Source organism: Thermobia domestica, chromosome 14, assembly GCF_964235325.1.
Source record: "Thermobia domestica chromosome 14, izTheDome1.hap1.1, whole genome shotgun sequence".
In the NCBI taxonomy this organism is placed as follows: Eukaryota; Metazoa; Arthropoda; class Insecta; order Zygentoma; family Lepismatidae; genus Thermobia; species Thermobia domestica.
This window is the reverse complement of record NC_137467.1, coordinates 139483343-139503720: the sequence shown is the minus strand read 5'-3', so window position 1 is coordinate 139503720 and position 20378 is coordinate 139483343. Positions and strand designations below refer to the sequence as shown.

Sequence of the window (20378 nt, the reverse complement as noted above, 5' to 3'; positions counted from 1 at the left end):
ATCAACTGGCTTTAGCCAGCATGTAAATTTTGGATCACGTTCCCATTCCTTCCTATAATGTTGACTATACGATTTTTATTTATTTATTTATTTATTTTTATTTTATTCTTTTTTTTTTTTTTTTTTTTTTGAGGGGGAAATTCATATTGCTTTCGTATTGGAACACTTCACCCAACTCACACCACGAAAATTTCTATGCAATTTAAATTAAGAACAACCGCAGTTATATTAATATACAAATCAGCACAATGTTCTCCAGCCCCACTATTATTTCACGCACTATGCAATGCAAGAGGTTACCAGCTATTGCCCAACTACTTAGATACAGGAAATTCCCGGATTTCCAAACTCGCAGAGAAGAAGGGCATAATCCTTATAGCAGCGATGAATCCAACGAAGTAAGTCGCTCATAGTAGTAGTGCAAAAGAGTGTGTAAAAGTAATTATCAGTATCACAAACTGCAAAATTTTGGAACCTTTAATATAAATATAGAACAAAATATTTGAATTCCTAAATGTCGCTAGGCGCTAAATAAAAAAAAAAATTGTAGTTAGACACTTCCAAAAGTCGTTAGTTCTAGCGACAAAGTCGCTAAATTGGCAACACTGCTCGGTAGTTAACTTACACCACCATCGATCCGGCGGATAGGACTCGCTGCAACATACAAGTATCAAAAGTATCCGGACACCCCCCAAACATACGTTTTTCATATTAGGTGCATTGTGCTGCCACCTACTGCCAGGTACTCATTATCAGCGACCTCAGTAGTCATTAGACATCGTGAGAAAGCAGAATGGGGTGCTCCGTGGAACTCACAGACTTCGAACGTGGTCAGGTGGTTGGGTGGCGCTTGTGTCAGAAGTCTGTACGTGAGATTTCCACACTCCTAAACATCCCTAGGCCCACTGTGTCTGATATGATAGTGAAGTGGAAACGTGAAGGGACACGTACAGCATAAAACCGTACAGGCCGACCTCGTCTGTTGACTGACAGAGACCGCCGACAGTTGAAGAGGGTCGTAAAGTGTAATAGGCAGACATCTATCCAGACCACCATACAGGAATACAGGAATTCCAAACTGCATCAGGATCCACTCCAAGTACTATGACAGTTAGGCGTGAGGTGAGAAAACTTGGATTTCATGGTCGAGTGGCTGCTCATAAGCCACACATCACGCAGGTAAATGCCAAACGATGCCTCGCTTGGTGTAAGGAGCGTAACCATTGAACGATTGAACAGTGGAAAAACGTTGTGTGGAGTGACGAATCACGGCACACAATGTGGCGATCCGATGGCAGGGTGTGGGTATGGCGAATGTCCGGTGAACGTCATCTGTCAGCGTGTGGAGTGCCAACAGTAAAATTCGGAGGTGGTGGTGTTATGGTGTGGTCGTGTTTTTCTTGGAGGGGGCTTGCACCCCATGTTGTTTTGCGTGGCACTCTCACAGCGCAGGCCTACATTGATGTTTTAAACACCTTCTTTCTTCCCACTCTTGAAGAGCAATTCGGGGCTGGCGATTGCATCTTTCAACACGATCGAGCAGCTGCTCATACTGCACGGCCTGTGGCGGAGTGGTTACACTGACCATAACATCCCTGTGATGGACTGGCCTGCACAGAGTCCTGACTTGAATCCTATAGAACACCTTTGGAATGTTTTGGAACGCCGACTTCGTGCCAGGCCTCACTGACCTACATCGATACCTCTCCTCAGTTCAGCACTCTGTGAAAAATGGACTCCCATTCCCCAAGAAACCTTCCATCACCTGATTGAAAGTATGCCTGCGAGAGTGGAAGCTGTCATCAAGGCTAATAGTGGACCAACACGATATTTAATTCTTGCAGTACCAATGGAGGGCGCCACGAACTTGTAAGTCATTTTCAGCGAGGTGTCCGGATACTTTTGATCACATAGTGTATGTTTCGTTAGTCAGTTTTTACTATTACTAACGCGCTCCTTGGTATTCGTAATTTTGATTATATATATATATATATCCCTCCCCTTCCACAATTTTTGCGGGGCTGAATTTGGATTTAAATTGCATCAGAAGTGTCATTGTTCATCTCAGCGACCTCAAAAACTATAGATTCGACATTAATATCGGTCATTTTCGATCATTTGTAAATGTCTTTCCCCTCCTTTAAGTTACATCGTCAAAGTGATATGACAAAAATCATGTCATGTTCGAACTTCACCTAGGTTGAAAATTTGATCGAGATCGGTCCGGTGGTTCAAGAGTTATTAAGTTTTATTTATTTTTATATATTTCCCCCCTCCTACCTCCTCCACTAAGTTCTATTGTCAAAGTGAATAGATAAATACCATCCCAGGCCCGAACCTCATCTATGTTGAAAATTTGATCGAGATCGGTCAGGTAATTCAAGAGTGAAGTCGCATAGAGTCACTTTCATTTTTATCTTTTTACATATATCTCCGCCTCATCCACCCCCAACACGTTGCACCATAAAAGTGAAATGACGAAAACATCCCAGGCCCGAACCTTATCTATGTTGAAAGTTTGATCGAGATCGGTCGGGTGATTCAAGAGTTATTAAGTTTTATTTATTTTTTCTATGTCTCCCTCCTCCCCCTCCCCTAAGTTGTACCGTCAAAGTATATAGCTAAAATCACTCCAAGGCCAGAACCTCATCTACGTCGAAAATTTGATTGAGATAGGTTGGGCGGTTCAAGAGATTAAGTCACAAACATGGTCACTTTCAATTTTATAATATGTAAAACTTTGTCCCATATAGGTATAGGGTTAATAAAAAGAGTGTCCGGAATCGATCGTCCACTACCAGTTTTATTATGAAATTTCTCTATAAAAGTATTTTCACAAAATACTGTACAAATTTATCTGTAGTTATAGGTGGTCTTTGACTGTAAGGTCGCAGACAGAATCTCTACAGAGCCCCGAAGCAGGCTAAGCCAGGAGGAAGGATAGACGTAGTCCCGAAGGAGACTAGAGGTCCAGGGGTTAGGTTACTCATAAAGTCCCGAAGCAGACTAGAGGAGGGTCACCAGAAAACTGGTACTGAATTGCCTTTGTCCATCCAATTTATAGGGTTCCTTGGGTGGCGGTGGTGCAGCTGCTCCGATCTCGTCTTCTGCTCCGAGGGAGGGGCTAGAAGCCGTCGTCTGCAAGTGATTATATATCCATTTGGTGCGAAGCATTCTTGCCGAACCACGTGGTGGTGTTTGTAAACACTGACATGTGGAATTATTTGTTTACAGGGTAGTTATGAGCAGGGGCGAAAGTGGATCTGAAAAGGTAAGGGGACGCGTGACATCACGCCGTCCCCCTTGCCTATCTTTGCCCAGTGTAGTTTTTTTTATATAGGAAGTTGGGGGACACCATAGTTTTTTTTTTTTTTTTTTTTGAAATGGGTAACGGCATCCACCTGCGTTCCCCCTCACTTTTACCCTTAGTTATCAGCACTTTCTCGAAGATGCGTAAGTTCGTTTACCCTAATTCTCGTCTGTTGTTGTGATTTTTTTCTGAAAACTCAAGGGCACCACTCATAGTACGAATTCGACCGAAATCATCCAATCGGCATCAAACTTTGCATGATGGTAGACCTTGATTTGCAATATAAGCGTGTGAAATATGTTGTGCACGTTAATGTTTTCCACAATACGAGACGGGACAGAATTGTCGTGATGGGTCACAGCTATTTCAGTAGAAACAAATATACTTTTTGAGACGAGAAAACACTTTCACTTTACCTTTTCGAGACGGAACTGCCTCAAATCCACACTTGTGAATAACATTATGTGTGAGTTTCTTGTTCCCGAGTTTGGGGGACAAATTTTGAGTCAGATTATCGAAAAAATACACCAAACTCATCCGATCGGAATCAAATTTGGTATAGTGGTAGATATTAATCCGCTATATAATCGTGTAAAATTGTATGTTGTGCAAACTCAGTTTCTGAGTTATGGGCGGTAAAAATTTAAAACAGTCCAACATTTTCGAAGGAAAAAATCTAACTTATCCGGTCGAGATCAAACTTGGAATGATGGTAGAGTTTGACTTACTATAGAAGCGTGTGAAATATGGTCTGCATTAAGCGCGGACACAGAGGTGGAGTCCAAGCAGTAAGGGGGTCTAATACTATAAGCCATTACTCCTATGTAGTAATGAACGGGTATTATTCTGCATCCGAAAAGACAATAAGTAATTGTAAAATTCTTCCATCTATATCAGCGTTTCCCAACCGGTGTGCCGCAAAGAAATGGAAACAAAATGCTATAGCAACCAAATTGCAAAACAGGAAAAAAATGTATATTTTTATATTTCACATTATTATGAATTTCTACCATGGAAAAAATTACTGTAATTGTAATATATTATTCTACATCTATTACTGTGTAGCAGACAGTATTTCGGCTCGTACACATTTCCACGGTTAGCTGCTATATTACGCTTCAATTGAGTCATACTAACACCGAGAAATGGAAGCACTTGTACGGTACGCGTCAAGTGAACGTTCGTAGAACACTCATTCGCACGTGAATGACAGAACAACACTTTGTTCAACAGCTGTGTTTTGACTTCGACGCATCGTAAGCTGCGTGATTGCAATAATATGCACCGGTTTTGGTTAAAACAGCAAAATTAAAAGTACAAGACATTTGTGTGTTCGTTCGTTATTTAGTAATCTTAGTTCTTAGTGAAAGGTTGGATACAGTTTTCGAAAAAGAAAGCGTATTTTTAAAAATCTGAGTCCTATATTTCATTGCAATTGTTTTCTATTTTAAAATTAGAATAAAAACTAAGCACAATGAATTAGCATAGGGAAAAACCAGTGATCGAGAGTAACTAAAACTAACTAACTCTATGGCCTATGGAACCCGGAGGTTCAGTGCCGCGTTCACAAAAGCTCTCCACTGACTTCTATCCTTAGCTAATTGGATCCAGTTTCTACTTTGTATTCCTATCTCTGCGAGATCCATCTTAATATTATCCTCCCATCTGCGCCTAGGTCTTCCTAATGGTCGTTTTCCTATGGGTCTACCAGTCAAGACTTTGAAAGCGTTTCTACTTTCTTCCATTCTAGCTACATGACCTGCCCACCTAAGCCTCCTAGACTTGACGACCCTAACAATGTTGGGTAAACCGTATAGACTATGTAGTTCCTCGTTATGAAGCTTCCGCCATTCCCCATTCTCGTTCCTCTTGGGTCCGAATATTCTTCTCAGGATCCTGTTCTCAAATACTTTCAGTCTATGTTCTTCCCTCAGAGTAAGCGACCATGTTTCGCAACCATACAGAACAACAGGCATGATTATCGTTTTATATATTTTAAGCTTCAAATTCCTCGACAGAATTCGCGACGACAAGAGATTTTGAACCGAATAGTAACACGAATTCCCTGCTTTTAGTCGACATTTAATTTCTTCGTGAATATGATTTTCGTCTGTTAATATTGATCCTAAATATTTGAAAGTATCAACTTTATCAAAAGTATTATTTAATATTTTAACGCCTCCACAATTTGCCGTATTACGGTCCCGACGCACTTCCATGTATTTAGTTTTCTCAGCATTTACTTCTAAACCCATGTCCCTGCAAGCGTTTAATAAGATCTCTGCATTTATTTCTACTGTTCTCCTATCATCCCCTATTAAATTTACATCATCAGCATATGCCATAACCTGGTGAATGCCGTTCAACTCTAGGCCCTGGTTGCTATCTTTGATTTTCCTTATGGCGTATTCCAGCACAAAGTTAAATAATAATGGCGACAACGCATCTCCTTGTTTCAGGCCATTTTCGACGTGGAAGCTCGTGGACAAAAATTTTCCTACCCGGACTTTACTTTGGGATTCACTTAAACATATCTTAATCTAATTAGCTTTCTCGGTATTCCAAGCTCTGTAAGAACGTTGTATAATGTTTCTCTCCTAACCGAGTCGTAAGCCTTTCTGAAATCAATAAATAGTTGATGTACCGGGGTATTGTATTCCCACTTCTTTTCGAGTATTTGGCGAATGGTAAATATTTGGTCGATAGTTGATCGATTTCGTCTAAATCCGCACTGATAATCTCCAATAATTTCATCTGCGTATGGGGTCAATCTTGCTAACAGAATATTTGAAAGGATTTTATAGGATGTTGACAGAAGAGAAATGCCTCGATAATTATTACAGTCAGTTTTGTCGCCTTTCTTGTGAATTGGAACAATGATTGACTCTTTCCACTCTTGTGGCAATTCTTCCTTGTTCCAGATAAGGAGAATGAGTTTGTGTATCTTGTTCCACAATTTTTCGCCTCCAGCTAAAATTAACTCAGCCGGAATTTCATCAACACCCGGAGATTTGTGTTTCTTTAATTTCTTTATAGCGGCTTCCACTTCTATTCGATTGGGTTCTGGAATATACGGTTCTGCGGTGTGTATCTCCTTTTCTCCACGCACATTAGTTTTCGGCTGCGTGTTCAGCAAATCGTTAAAGAAATCTTTCCATCTATTTAAGAGGCTATCCGTATCAGTGAGAACTGTTCCGTCAGATTTCTTTAATATATAAGCACGAGGTTGATAGCCTTTCTTAAATTCGCTGATCCCCTTATACATGTTCCGAATATTTTTATTTTTACTATTATCTTCAAGTTCCTTAATTTTAGCTTTCAAAAAATCCCGTTTCTTTGTTCTAAAAGTTTTGGAAGTTTCCCGCCTGATATCTGCGAAATTTTGTGTAGTTATTTCATTCGGATTTTGTAGCCACCGTAATTTTGCCTGTTTTCTCTTCTCTGCTAGTTTAATGCATTCTTGGTCGAACCATGGTTTGTTCCTACGTATTTCCGCGTGTCCCAATTTTTCTATTGCTGAACTTTTAATGCTATCTCTAATTTCAATCCAAGTATCCTCAACACTAGTGCACTCCGAGTCTTCTAAAACCGAGAATCTATTCGAAACTTCAATCTGGTATTCCTCTCTTACCTGGCTCTCTTCTAATTTCTTTAAATTAAATCTCTCCGTTTTCGGACATTGAGTATTACCTTTATTCAACGATAATCTCTCCCGTATTATCGCTGCTACCAGGTAGTGATCAGTGTCACAATCAGCCCCTCTAAACGACCGGACGTCAATTATGCTAGATTGTCTTCTTGTATCTACTAAAACGTGATCAATTTGATTATGTGTTTTTCCGTCTGGTGATGTCCAAGTGTATTTATGAACGTCGCGATGTGGGAATTTTGTACTCTTCACGATTAGGTTTTTGGATGTTGCAAAGTTCACGAGTCTAACACCGTTGTCATTACTTTCCTTATGCAAACTTTCGTTCCCTATAATCGGTTTGAAAATATCCTCTCGTCCTACCTTCGCATTGAAATCCCCTAATAGAATCTTCATATGGTATCGCGGGTGTTGGTCAAATATCCGTTCCACTTCTTCGTAAAAACTGTCTTTTATATCGTCATCCTTATCTTCAGTTGGAGCATGTACATTTAAAACAATAATATCACACCACCGTCCCTTAAGAGTAATAAAAGAAAGTCTGTCAGTAACAAATTCAACCCGTTTAATTGCTGGTAATATTCGTTTGTGAACGAAAAACCCTGTTCCTAACTGGTGATTTTTATTTCCTTCCCCGTAAAAGAACGTAAAATTTCCGGAATTTTCAGATCCATTTCCTTCCCACCTAACTTCCTGAACTCCTACTAAGTCCATCCTGTATTTCTCTAACTCACTCGTTACAGATTTTAACGCGCCTGCCCTATAAAGACTTCTAATATTCCATGTTCCAAATCTCATGTCCATTTTCTTTTGCTGATGTCGTGCCAAGTTATCAGTCCTTGTCCGAGGCTTTTGTGAATGTTTCTGAACAAGTACCTTTTTTTACAGGATGAGGGTGTTAGCCTTACCCAAACCCCCAAGCTGGAGGACCACTCCTAGTCGTCTGTCCGCGACTGCTTATTCAGTATATTCGCAGCTAACCTCTATATCTAGAGGCCTTCTCCTCGATCCGCAACCTGAGGACGCGCCATGCCGTGGTGACAGGAACCCACGTTACACGTTACAGGATCGAGAGTAATAATAATAATAATAATAATAATAATAATAATAATAATAATAATAATAATAATAATAATAATAATATCTATGAGTGTGCCGCGAGAATTCAAGTTACACCCATAGTGTGCCGCAAGTTGAAAAAGGTTGGGAAACGCTTATCTATATTAAAAAAGATAATGATAGATTGTTTTTACATATAAGAGAAAGAGTGCGATGAAGTGCAAGATCAAATTTTCATGCTACATTAACCTTTCCCTGTTTGAGAAAGTGTACAAATATACGTTGACTTAGGAAGTTTTGATGGGGGTTCGGACCCGATTGACCCCCGTGGGTGCGCCTCTCGTCTGCATGTTTCTGATTTCTATGTTATACACAATTAAAGTTCTAAAACAATTTATTGGACATAATAAAAACGTAATGAATATTCTTTAAATAGCAGTTAAAGGCCAGTCTTCGACAAAAGCATAAAAAACACATGAAGAATGGCGTTTTACGATTTATGCATATTTCACTTGTAAACAAAACGAAGCATTATCAACTAAATAATAATAATAATATGGAAATATATTATTATAATTCGTTAAAGATGAGTTTATTTTAGCAAGAATGTTAATTATAACAAAAATTATTCCTTTCTATTCAAATGATGAACACATTTCTAAAAACGAACACCTCTATCATCTATCACTTCCAAGTTCCGACTCTATTTCAAGCCTGCGTAGGGTGTTCAATTAAGCTAGAAGTACTCTTTTTTTTTTTTTTTTTTTTTTTTTTTTAATATCGGGGTTGGAGTGAGAGGAAGAATGAAAATAAAACTGCCGCTGGAGTTACTGAAACCCTGGTTTGTATTCTGTCAGAATGTGAATGTTTTCACCAATAACAATCAAATTGACATGAACTGGAAATGGAGTAAGTGCTTGGTTGTAAGCATTTATTTGACAACACGGACTTTTACAATTTCAGTGGATATGTGCAGAGACTGTAATTGATACCTTGTTAACAATGTGGTTTTGCCAACCACTAATCACAACATACGCTATTCCACAATTGCCTGTAACATGCAAACAAGTGGTTATGCTTCCTACATGCATGTATATACTATTTCAGTGTGATCAACTCCCTCATACCTTGCATTCCCAGTCTCACTCTATATCCCATCAAACACGGCCTTTGCTTCTGGCATCAATTTCCAAACGCAAAGTTGATTCATAAGAGCCCTGTTCATTGCAAACATGTGGATAGGGAAATTGGACACACACACACACGCACACATACAAATGTTGTTATGGGCAAGGTAGAATTTAATAAATGGGAACTGTTTGAAAATAATTTCCCCACTCAAATTCTCTCAGGAATTTTATATATCATATGCCAGTAGAAATATTTATCCATACATGGGCGGGCATTGTGAGGTCTGACGCGTTTACTATTTACGCTTATTCTCAGGACGTAACGATGACGGGATGCTGTTAAAAGCACAGGTGGAGTAGATATACTGATGTTTGGGTGAGAGAAAACATGAAACCCTTTACATAGGCGTATTTTATTCTACTATAGATTTTTTTCATAACTCGGCTGCCTCACTTATCCGTATCTACTCTTTTTATATAAAATTATCTGTAAGTATCCGTCATTGTCAGAAACTGGAGAAGAAGAGTTAGCACTCATCGTTGCCAACTCTTAATTTAGAAAATCAATGGAAATAAAGGGAAAATAGTTTTTTTTTATTCCATATCCGGGTATTTATCCTCTGCTGTTATGTAAACCCACACAACTACGATGTAATGAGGGTTACATACACGCACGGCATTATCAGAAACCGAGAAAAACTTGCATACGTTTTTGCGTATATTTTCACTCCCAAATATGATCCTCCGAGCCAAAAATCGAAAATAGGTCTTCGTACGCGTATAGAACTGGTGCTCCTATCTGTGTTCAAAATTTGGTGCTTCTAGGTCAATCCTTTCTATGCGAATTGCTGACGGTCACACATTTTGTTATTATTAAAGATACACTAAAGTGTAAGAAATATTTTCTTCACAAGAATTACAGAGTTGAAAATGTGTAGAGATGTTTATGAAATATAATTTCTTTAAACCAGTGGCAAAATGGCGACCCGCGAATAAAGTTTTTTTTTTTTTTTTTTTGTTTTAAGCTCCATGGGTAACAGGAAGTGTTTGTCTGGGCATCATGATATTGTATACCTGAATCGAACCTAGACTTGACTCTTAACTGTGAAGTATTTTCTTTAACACCTAGGTTCCTAAGCATATTCTGCAAGATAAAGCTGTTGGTAACGGGCCATCTTTTTTTAGAAAATTAATTTCATATTGGAAAAAAAAAGTTACTTTCAAATGTTCGTAGCTCAGGCTGTAACAGGCCTATCTACATAAATAAAAGAAAAAGGATAATTAGAACAGAACAGAGGTTCAGAAAATGTAATGTTGAACATGAGTCGATACGAGAAATAAAGTTTTCCCACTTTGTCTCGTCTCGATTCTCGAAAAGATTTTCTCGTCTCGACTTGATTTTTTCTTCTCGTTTTGTAAATTTATTCAAAAGTTACGGCCTGATTATTTTCTTAATTTCATTTAGAAATTATCAGAATCTTTTCACGTTACGGGAGGTTTACGAAGAGATTTTTATTATTGGAGTATATTGTGTAATGATATGCATACCTTTAAACATTGATAAATACTCTTTCATTGTATTCATAATCACTTTATCAATTATTAGTTTTATGTTAAGAATAATTTAACATTAAAACAATGTTTGAAGTTTAAGACTTGAGTGCGCTAGTGTTGCCAACGAGATCCATAAAGTTTCTTGTATTGTTTCGATTGAACTAGTGTTGCCTAAGTGAACTCGTGAAACTGCACGTCTCATCCTCCCAAAAGAAGAACAATGTCAAGTTTCTCGTCTTGTGGACAATACTAAAAAAATATATGGCTTATGTGAGCGACTCGAGCGAACATAATGGTAAAAGCCAACTTCCGGTGAAAATGAGTTATTAGGTGGAATAGGTTGTGATCGAACCACAGAAGAGTATGTAGATAGTTTAATTTCGGAAATGTACACTCATGTCTAAAATGATTGTCGCATATCTGTAATTGTCTTCGTGTAAGAATATAATTTGATAATGATTTTGCAGGGTACTTTTAATACTGATACCGGTACTATGTGTATAATCGGGAAATGTATATTTGTGATAAACTTCATAGGAAAAAAAAATATAAACACAAAAATTAGAATGAGTAAAACAAAATGTTGCTAAATCGGCAAGAAAGTTTTCTTTTCGTTTTATTGTTCTTATTTACTGCTCTTTTGACATGAAATTTGGCACATACATGTCTTTGCCAATTATACACATACTAACATTATACCGGCCGAATTCCTTATCAAATTATACTCCTACAACAATATATTTATGGACATGCGACAATAATTTTGGACATGAGTGTACCTGCAGAAGATAAATGCATTGATATATATTATTATATTGAACTGAATGAAAATGGTCAATCATCTTTTCCAGTTTATTCGAAAGTTTGAAAATGTGAGATACCATTATATTCGCCCGAGCCGCTCATATACACTTAGTGAACCGCAGGGGGGAGGGGTCAGTGGTACCACTCGATGTCTGTGTTCTTAATGTTGTGTTCTTACAGACACAGTGTTAATTCAGACTGTATAACGAGGAATATCTAAATATGCGTTTGATGTACTGTATCGATGAAATTCATCTGTCCTATAACGAAGTGCTTAATATATGGAGAAAACTAATGAATGGGTGTCGTAGAGGTGCGTACCGGGTTCCTCTCGAAATTTCGTTCGAACTTTTTAAATAGTATACTTGTGTTTTACCTGTGTCAGGGTTGCACTCACAGGACATTCATTCCACCCGGATCCTCTAACAAAAATCTCTGGTGTTGTGTAAGCTTATGTATACTAATAGTCTTTCCATAAGGAAAAAGTTGTAAAGTACTGGTTTCGCGAATAGCGCGAAATCTTTTACGTGTAAGTTTAAATTTAGTTAAGCTTATGGCTCAACAAACTTTTGGATGATTGCGTTTGTGTTTTAAATTATGTCTATCGGTTGACCGAGTTTCTGCCAGGAAAGAATTCAGATACGTTTTCACTCGAAAAATGTGAACCTCTAGCCTAGTGGCTAGCGCGAATGCCTTTGGTGTATCTATGTGTTAGCGGGTTCGATTCTTGGTGAAAATTCACAAAAATAATTTTACAGGCTTTCATTTTCGTAAATCATCCGTCTCCTTTTGCCTAATAGGTATATCCGTGGGAGTAAAGAAAATCATTTCATTTTTTACAAGGAATGTGAAGCCTTTTGCAGGAGTGAAAAAAGAAAAGTTTTTCCCCTGCGTTTTTCAAAGGATTGTAGCATTCGAAAGCTTGCTTTTCGAGATTGGTTTGTAAAATTTGATTAGAGTGCATCTTTAAGATCATTACCGAAATCAAGCCCTTTGGTAGAGTTGGGTTAAAAGTACTTCATAAAACATGAGCGTATGGATGGTGTAGGTATCATTGCTTCGTAATAAAATCACAGCCTTTATTTAAGAAGACAAAAATTCGCTCTGAACTCCCTCTGAATTTATATTTAGCTCTAACACTTGGTGTCAAAGAATCAATTTTATAAATCATACACAGCGTAATTTTGAAATTTAGGAGTCCGTGTTATCTTTGTGTCTGTCTTTATAGACATATTAACGGTAATACGTTTTTCCATTGAACATCTTTCTAAAGGCATTTGTCGATTGACTTGAAAGGACAGTTTAGCCTGGAAGAACAATGTGCCTATAGCTTAATCGTATCAGATATATGGTCTGTTTAAAAGCAAAATGTATTGTTTTAATTCTCGAAAGAGAAAATTATTAAAAAGTTTAAATTATGATTAATAGTAAGCCTGCCATACGTCCCGTAAAAGACGGGACAGTCCCGATTTTGGACCCAAGTGTCCCGCGTCCCCGTCAATTTAGTCGTGACAGGCTAATGTCCCGTATTTTAGTTCCAGCCATTTCTGCTCTCAGTATCAGCTTATCGATATCAATATCAGTAAGACGTAACGTTCAATGTTTAAGAAAAGAAAATTATATTTCTTACAACATATGAGTAAAATTTTATGTGCTAATTTTTTGGGGGGTGAAAAACTCTATTATTATTTATTTTATTTTATTTTATTTATTTATTTATTTTATTTATTTATTTATTTATTTATTTTTTTTTTTTTTTTTTTTTTTTTGTAAGAACAATACTTAATTTTCTTGAGTCATTCTAGAATGCGCACTATTGTGTCTATGTAGGACATTGCAGGTTCATGATTTTCCTTCGTCTGCTAGATTCTTAAATAACATCCTTTTAGTAGCATTTTCAGATTTAAAAAAAAAAAAATCTCATATAAATGAAGAACACTCATAAGAGTTCATAAGAGTTCTCCAGAAGCATAAGGTTTCTTGAGAACAGATTTCACTACAGATTGTTCATTACTTTTTTGTATACATTTTAAATAATGCAGTGAAAATGTTCTTTTCTTTTTTTTTTTTTTTAAAAAAAAAAGGAGAGCAGGGTAATCAAAGGTGTCCCGTATTCTCATGACAAAAATTAAGGCTTATTAATAGTTTAATCTAAAACATTAGAAATTTTAGTCTAGGAGACAGCCGGCAAGCAACTATGCACTATATATTGCAAGAACAAATTTAATCAAAGATGCAAGTGACATTAATATTATACATCAAGTACTTCGAAATGAATGCATTCTACTTGGATAATGCATATTCTACACACTAAAATTCTAAGGTATAATACACAGCTACTTAAATAATACATGCAATAAGGATATACAGATAATACTTACAGAAACATTCTCTATAACCATTTATAATTAGCAAAAAACTACGATATCACTTCATTTAGTACAATTCTCCACTTACAGTTTAATCTTGTATAAATACTTTCAGGAGCAATTGTTTGTTTTCCTTTACGCATAGGAGGTATGTTGTTGTTGTACCGGTATTCGGAATAACATTTTATTTGAGACAAATTGACGATTTATATTGTTACTAAGTAATTTCTTTAGTGAACATTCAACATTTAATTGTTGTATTGCCTTCTTGTTACATGAGATTCCAGTTCAGCATGGTCAGAGGTTCTGTCACAATCATAGTGTAGGTGATATAATTTAAGACTATGATACAAACAACTAATTTTTTTAAATCGTTTGTTTTGTCGTTTCACATATGTTAGCCCAAACTACAGAATCATATTCTGAATTAAATCTGGTATACAATATATAACTATTTACATTTATAGAAATTGAGTATTTTCTTAATAGTATTAATAATAATAATAATAATAATAATAATAATAATAATAATAATAATAATAATAATAATAATAATAATAATAATAATAATCCCACTGAACAGTACATAGGTAGATATCAACCGATCCAACAAAAACAGTAGATATCACAGTGAATTCTTCTACATAATATAGGTATAAGATAGCAACGTAGGGTTTGTAAGAAATGGATCAATAGTTGTTCCTTTAAACCGTAAATTTGTAATTTTAAGAATAATTAACTTTTTAATTCTTGAGTTATATATCGCTTGTTATATGTTTGATCTAAAGGAATTCCATAAAAACAGAATTTTGCTTAAAAGCTTAATATTTCATACTAAAAAAACTGGTTCAAATATATGACTTTGTGCGCGTGTATATGAAACTTCACTGCACGTTTTGCGAGTTTACTCGAAACTAAGCGAAATTGATGTGGCAGATTTTGATATTAGGCGCCTCACCTCAAATAGACTTCCTCTTACTCCCCTTCCCATTAAAAAAAAAAAATAAAAGATCTGTTCTGAATGTGATTGGTCAAAGTACGATAATCTTATAAGAACGATCGTCGTAAAGGAGTGAAACTCCAATTATCCGGAGTTCTGAATATGATCTGGATAATTGGGGAAATCATTAAAAAAGAAAGTATTTGTGTGAGAGAAAAAAAAATACAAATACCTAAGATAGATCGAGTATGTAAGAAATTCGGGTCCATAAGCCAACTCCGTTATGTGTAAATATACGAACAAATAGAGAGGAAAGTTACTGGAAATAGGTGGTCTTCAATCTAAAATGGTGATTTTTTTTTTCTCGATCGCATTAGCTCCACACTAGTAAGGCACCCTATGTTAAATGAAAAATCAACGTTGTCTGTTCAGCAGGCTGTTCCCTTGGGCCCTCACCATAGCAACAATGTAACATTATTGGGAAACGGTTTGAAATGTTTTAGGTTCTCTTACACAACAATGTGCGCGTTCGCCGTGTCATTTTTTCGTGCTCTTTCGTTCCGTTCGAGCAACCTGTTGAAATGGCAACGTTATTTTTCCATTTAACATAGGGCGTTTTACCAATGCGGAACTCAAACGGCTGGTGCGACTGGAAGAATCCCACCATTTTAGATTAAAAATATATATTCCCAACAAATTTCCTGTCTTTCCATTTTTTCGTACTTTTATTCATAACGGAGTTGGCCTATGGCTCCAGACTTTCGGTACACCCGGTATATTGAAAATAAGATAAGATCAGAAAAAAAACCCAGATAAATTGCAATTAAATATGAATTTTAACTTTGATTTAAATAGAGATTTTAAGGAAATTATATTGTTACTAATGAATACATAATACAGGTCACATTTCAAGAAGTCTTTTTAAATGTATTTTTTTATTATTATTATTATTATTATTATTATTATTATTATTATTATTATTATTATTATTTCTTGGTATCGATATGGTTATATGACAATCTGGATGACTGAAGTTTTAATATTTGGAGTTATACTCCAGTTCGGTTTTATATATACATAAAGGGCTTGTATCTAGCTGCTATAATTATTTTTATGCTGAAGTTGGTGTGAGCTGTAAACAGTTTTACCATTTTCTGCAAGTATTTAATAAACCGCTCACTAATTTCAAAGACCTATAGCGCTTTTTTTTTTTTTTAATTTTACTAGACTTTGTTGAAACTAAAGTAGCCCTATTACAGGCTATATTCCTTGTGACTTCCTTTGACATAATTTAAATTTCCACATAAATGATAAGCTGTGGAAGTTCTAGTAGCTGCGGATTAGAACATCTTGAGCGAAACGTAACTGAGCACTCGTTTTTCTCCTGTACACCTCATTCGCTCATTTCTAAAAATTCGCAGAGTCAGATCTGGGTTGCGGGCTGGCCGTTCGTGTAGGCAGCGTCTGCGAACATCATTCTCGATCGGGGAAAATGCCATGCAATTATAAGCGAAAAAAAATTTGCAATGTTTTTGCACATGATTTTTCAACGGTCGCAGATATCTTTCAACGTTCATTCTTGTTTTTTTTTAAAAAAGTACACAGAGATTGCCACTCGCAGTTGAGGCTCACTATCCTCAATGAGTTTCGCGTACACTAATCTCAGTCAGGACACTTTTTTTTTTTTTAAGTAAATAATTGTTTCAGTGCCTCTTGGTAATATACTTTCCGGTCTGATATCATTATGTGAAAAATGTTCGTTAAGAAGTCATAATAGTTAAGATCATGTCGAAGAGTAATCTGAATCGTGTATTTTCCATCGTCACTATTCACTCAGTATTCAGTTTATGTCTAGAAGATACCAAGCTTACCTTGGACGCATGGGATAACGTCAACGTAAAAATGGTTAAAATAAAGAGCTCTTCGATAATAATTTCAACGGAGTTGATGCTAGAACAACACCGCAATGGAAAATAATGCTTCTGTCGGTAAACATTATTCTTCTCATGGGTTACTGCTTTCAAGTTATCTTTGTTGATAGGTTAATCTAGTGATAACTTTAACTTATTTAACTTTGTCACTGTATTTATTCATTTTAAATTTGAGAAACAACGAATTATCTCTAGCATTGACTGGATAGTAGTTCATTTGTACGAAAGCAGAATGGACTTTTTTCGCGTGGTCTTTTTGTAGATTTTTTTTTTGACAAGCCTGAAACAAACAGATGATACTGTTCTGTTACGGCGTAGTTAAATAAAAACTCTTATTCATTATTGTTTGATCATTTCTAATCAAGTTCATTTTTCCTTTATAGATCTCCTGATCGAAATGTTGGGAGTTCTTGCCAGTTACAGTATCACGGTTAAGGAACTGAAGCTTTTGTTTGGTGCAATGAAAGCAGTTAATGGGAAATGGGTAAGTTTTTTTTCTTTCTTAAGTTTAAAATATAAATTTATGTATTAATCAATCGTATTATATGTGATAATATGCCACATATGACTGTGTTGCTGATTCTTAATAAAATAGTTGTCTCGCTGTGACACTATTATTAAGAAATTCGGCTTAGCAAGCAAAACTCCTTTATATAGTTACCTTGTTATGTTTATCTGAGAGACAAAATCATGTCTGTCCCAGTGGCGGCTTTAGCGAATAGGCCGGGTAGGCAAGGGCCTACCCAAATTTTTTGAAAAATATATAAAAGCTAAAAGATACAATAAAGAATAAATATATTTTCCACATTTACATTAATGATAGATAATTATTTAACAAATAGTATCCACCACTACTGTAAAAGTATGTCCTACTGTCATTAATCAATCAAATGTGTATATGTGTCCATAAGAGAAAGGGCGGGCCTACCCAAAATTAAAATCCTAAAGCCGCCCGTGTGCTTCCGTCCGGGAGACGAAAATCTGAAGAACTACTTGATGAATGACTATTTATTTTGACTAGGATGTAGAAGATCAATACTTAGGAACTGAGTTCGTTAACTATCCACCGGAAGTGGTAGAAATCAATCGATTAACCGTTCCAAGAATATGTTTGATCTCAATCCTTAACTGTTTACTAAAACCACAAGTGATAGAAATCCACTACAACCTCTGGTTTCAATATTGATCTACATAGAGCAAAAATAGTAAGAGAGAGCTGGCATGAGAGATCTTTGTTCGATTCTCGGCGGGAGCTCATGTTGTTTGGATTCCATGTTAAGCTGTAGGTCCTCGTATCATATAGTCTCACTGCTGAAAGGGACGCTAAACTGAGATCAACAACAACAATAAAATATAGTGAAATGAATTTTTTAAAAAATCTGTTTAGCGTTCTAAGAATATGTACAGTCCGCAGCAAAAAACTTGCAATATGAGCATTTAAGTTTATTGTGAAACTACGCCTAAGAGCCCAGTGAATCAATATAACGTCTAAGTGGCACGAATCACGCCAGGAGAAACCTCAAAGTCCTCCCCTGCACACTTATTTTGGAGCAAAAGACTTCGTCGTTTCACAATAAACTTACATGCTCATGTTGCAGGTTTTTTGCTGCGGACTGTACCATGTTTTCTCTTAATTCGCTATTTAAACCGAAAGTGACGTGGTGTACACGTAATCCCGATGCTTGTTTATTTATTTAAAAATTAAAGAAAAATATCTTGCACTTTGATTAAGAGTCTTCATCCCAGCGAAATTAAAATACCGCTAATTTTACAGTAATTATGTGATATCTTCAAATAGATAAAAGATAATCGAAAAGTGGAACAAGATCGCCCTAGACAATATTATTTTACATGAGAAACCGTTATCACGACTTACTTATCTGCTTTCGATTTCGAGCCATTTTGAAAATCGGCATTTATTTTCGCGTTTCTAAACAGCTGAAAACGGAAAGCCACTAGGTGACTTGTGATAACGGTACCTCACGCAAAATAATATTGTCTAGGGCGCTCTTGTTCCATATTTCAATTATCTGTTATCTATTTGTAAATATCACATAATTACTGTAAAATTAGCGGTATTTTAATTTCGCCGGGATGAAGACTCTTAACTACGTTTTACTCTTCGGTAAGGTCTATCAATATCTAAATATAAACTTGATAAGCTGAAACGTTAGAAATACCTAGCTAATAGCGTGCAGATTGTTCCCTCTCGCTGAATAATAATACTTGACCTAATTAGCTAATAGTGTGTAGATTGTTTCCTTTCACTAAATAATAGTAGTTGCTCAACACAAGATTGAGTCTAGAAGGTGTTAATGAATTACGTGGAATTCAGTACAATCATTATGTTCTTGTTGTGAAAGTCGGTAATACACTAGTGTGTAATAGTAACTATTGATTGAATTTGGCTTCTACTCAAGATATGAAAACGGCAACCAGGTAAAGACCAAAATGCAAATTTACAGGAAATGCAAAACACAAAACCAGATAAAAAATATTAACTCCGTGAGAGTGATAGCAAGATATAGACCAAACAATACATATGTATATCCAATTTAAGTGCTACAACCTGGTTAGGATTAAGGAAAACTTTTACCTTCACAAGGTACTCATATTTAATATTGAAAAAATGCTTTATTTCTTATTATTACAGAAATATAAATTGTAAATGGATATATCTGTTTTTCATTCTCAATAAAATTGACTTTTATTTATTCATGTCTGACTCTGTGTTACTCGAATAATTATTATTTCCAGTTTCCACGCATTGAAGATCGGCATAACATACTTTATAAATATCTGAAACATACAGGATGTCTCAAAAGTCCCCTGTCATAAGGTAACTCTGTCATTATCAGATCTACAATAAAATGTAAGAGGGGAAACCATCTCCAAATATGGTGTTTTCAATCTAAAGTGAAGGAATTTTTTTAATTGAACGAGCCATTTGGATTGTACACTCTTTATGCGCTCAATGTTAAATGAAAATGAAACGTTGCCATTTACCAGGATCCACATCATAAGTGAATGAAGTTACTGTCTGTTATTCTAACGTGTCGATAGCCAGCTCCCATTTCAAACATGCCCCCATTCACCATACTCTGGCAACTCTGCATTTTCATTTAACATTGTATGCATAAAAAGTGTACAGCCCAAACACGGCTCGTCCGATTTTAAAAATTATTTCACTTTGAATTGAAAACATTATATTTGAAGACGGTTTCCCCTCTCACATTTTATTGTAACTCTGATAATAATGGCTACCCTATGTCAGGGGACTTTTGAGACACTCTATATTTGGTATACAATTCGCACACATCTTGCAACTTATTGGTGCTTATTGGAGTATATTTTTATTAAGAAATTGAGAACGAAAATCATATATATATATCTCCGGTCTTTGTCTTGTTCTCATTCTCAACAAGAAATGAGGTAAGTTTTAAAGACCTCTGGTTGGGAAATGTGTAAGCATATAACTGTTGTTGTCACACTCAACGACAGACCCAAGAGCAAAGGTTTTATTGTTATTAGAATTTGACTTTAGAATTATTTCTTTTGTACAAGTGTTAAATTAATCCATCATGATGCGATGTAGTAAAACAAAGGTTTTGTATTTACAACGTGTACCCTTT

The 20378-nt window shown here is 36.0% G+C and overlaps 1 protein-coding gene across 8 annotated transcripts in view; it reads left to right on the top strand.

Moving 5' to 3' along the window:
* The window catches only part of rg (A kinase anchor protein rugose), a 1617632-nt gene that overhangs the window by 737843 nt on the left and 859411 nt on the right, over nt 1–20378 (top strand). For all 8 annotated transcript variants that reach the window (XM_081738911.1, XM_081738906.1, XM_081738912.1 and 5 more), the window contains exon 4: nt 17130–17230. In XM_081738911.1, coding sequence (XP_081595037.1) covers nt 17130–17230 — 101 coding nt within the window. The remainder of the gene's footprint in view (nt 1–17129; nt 17231–20378) is intronic.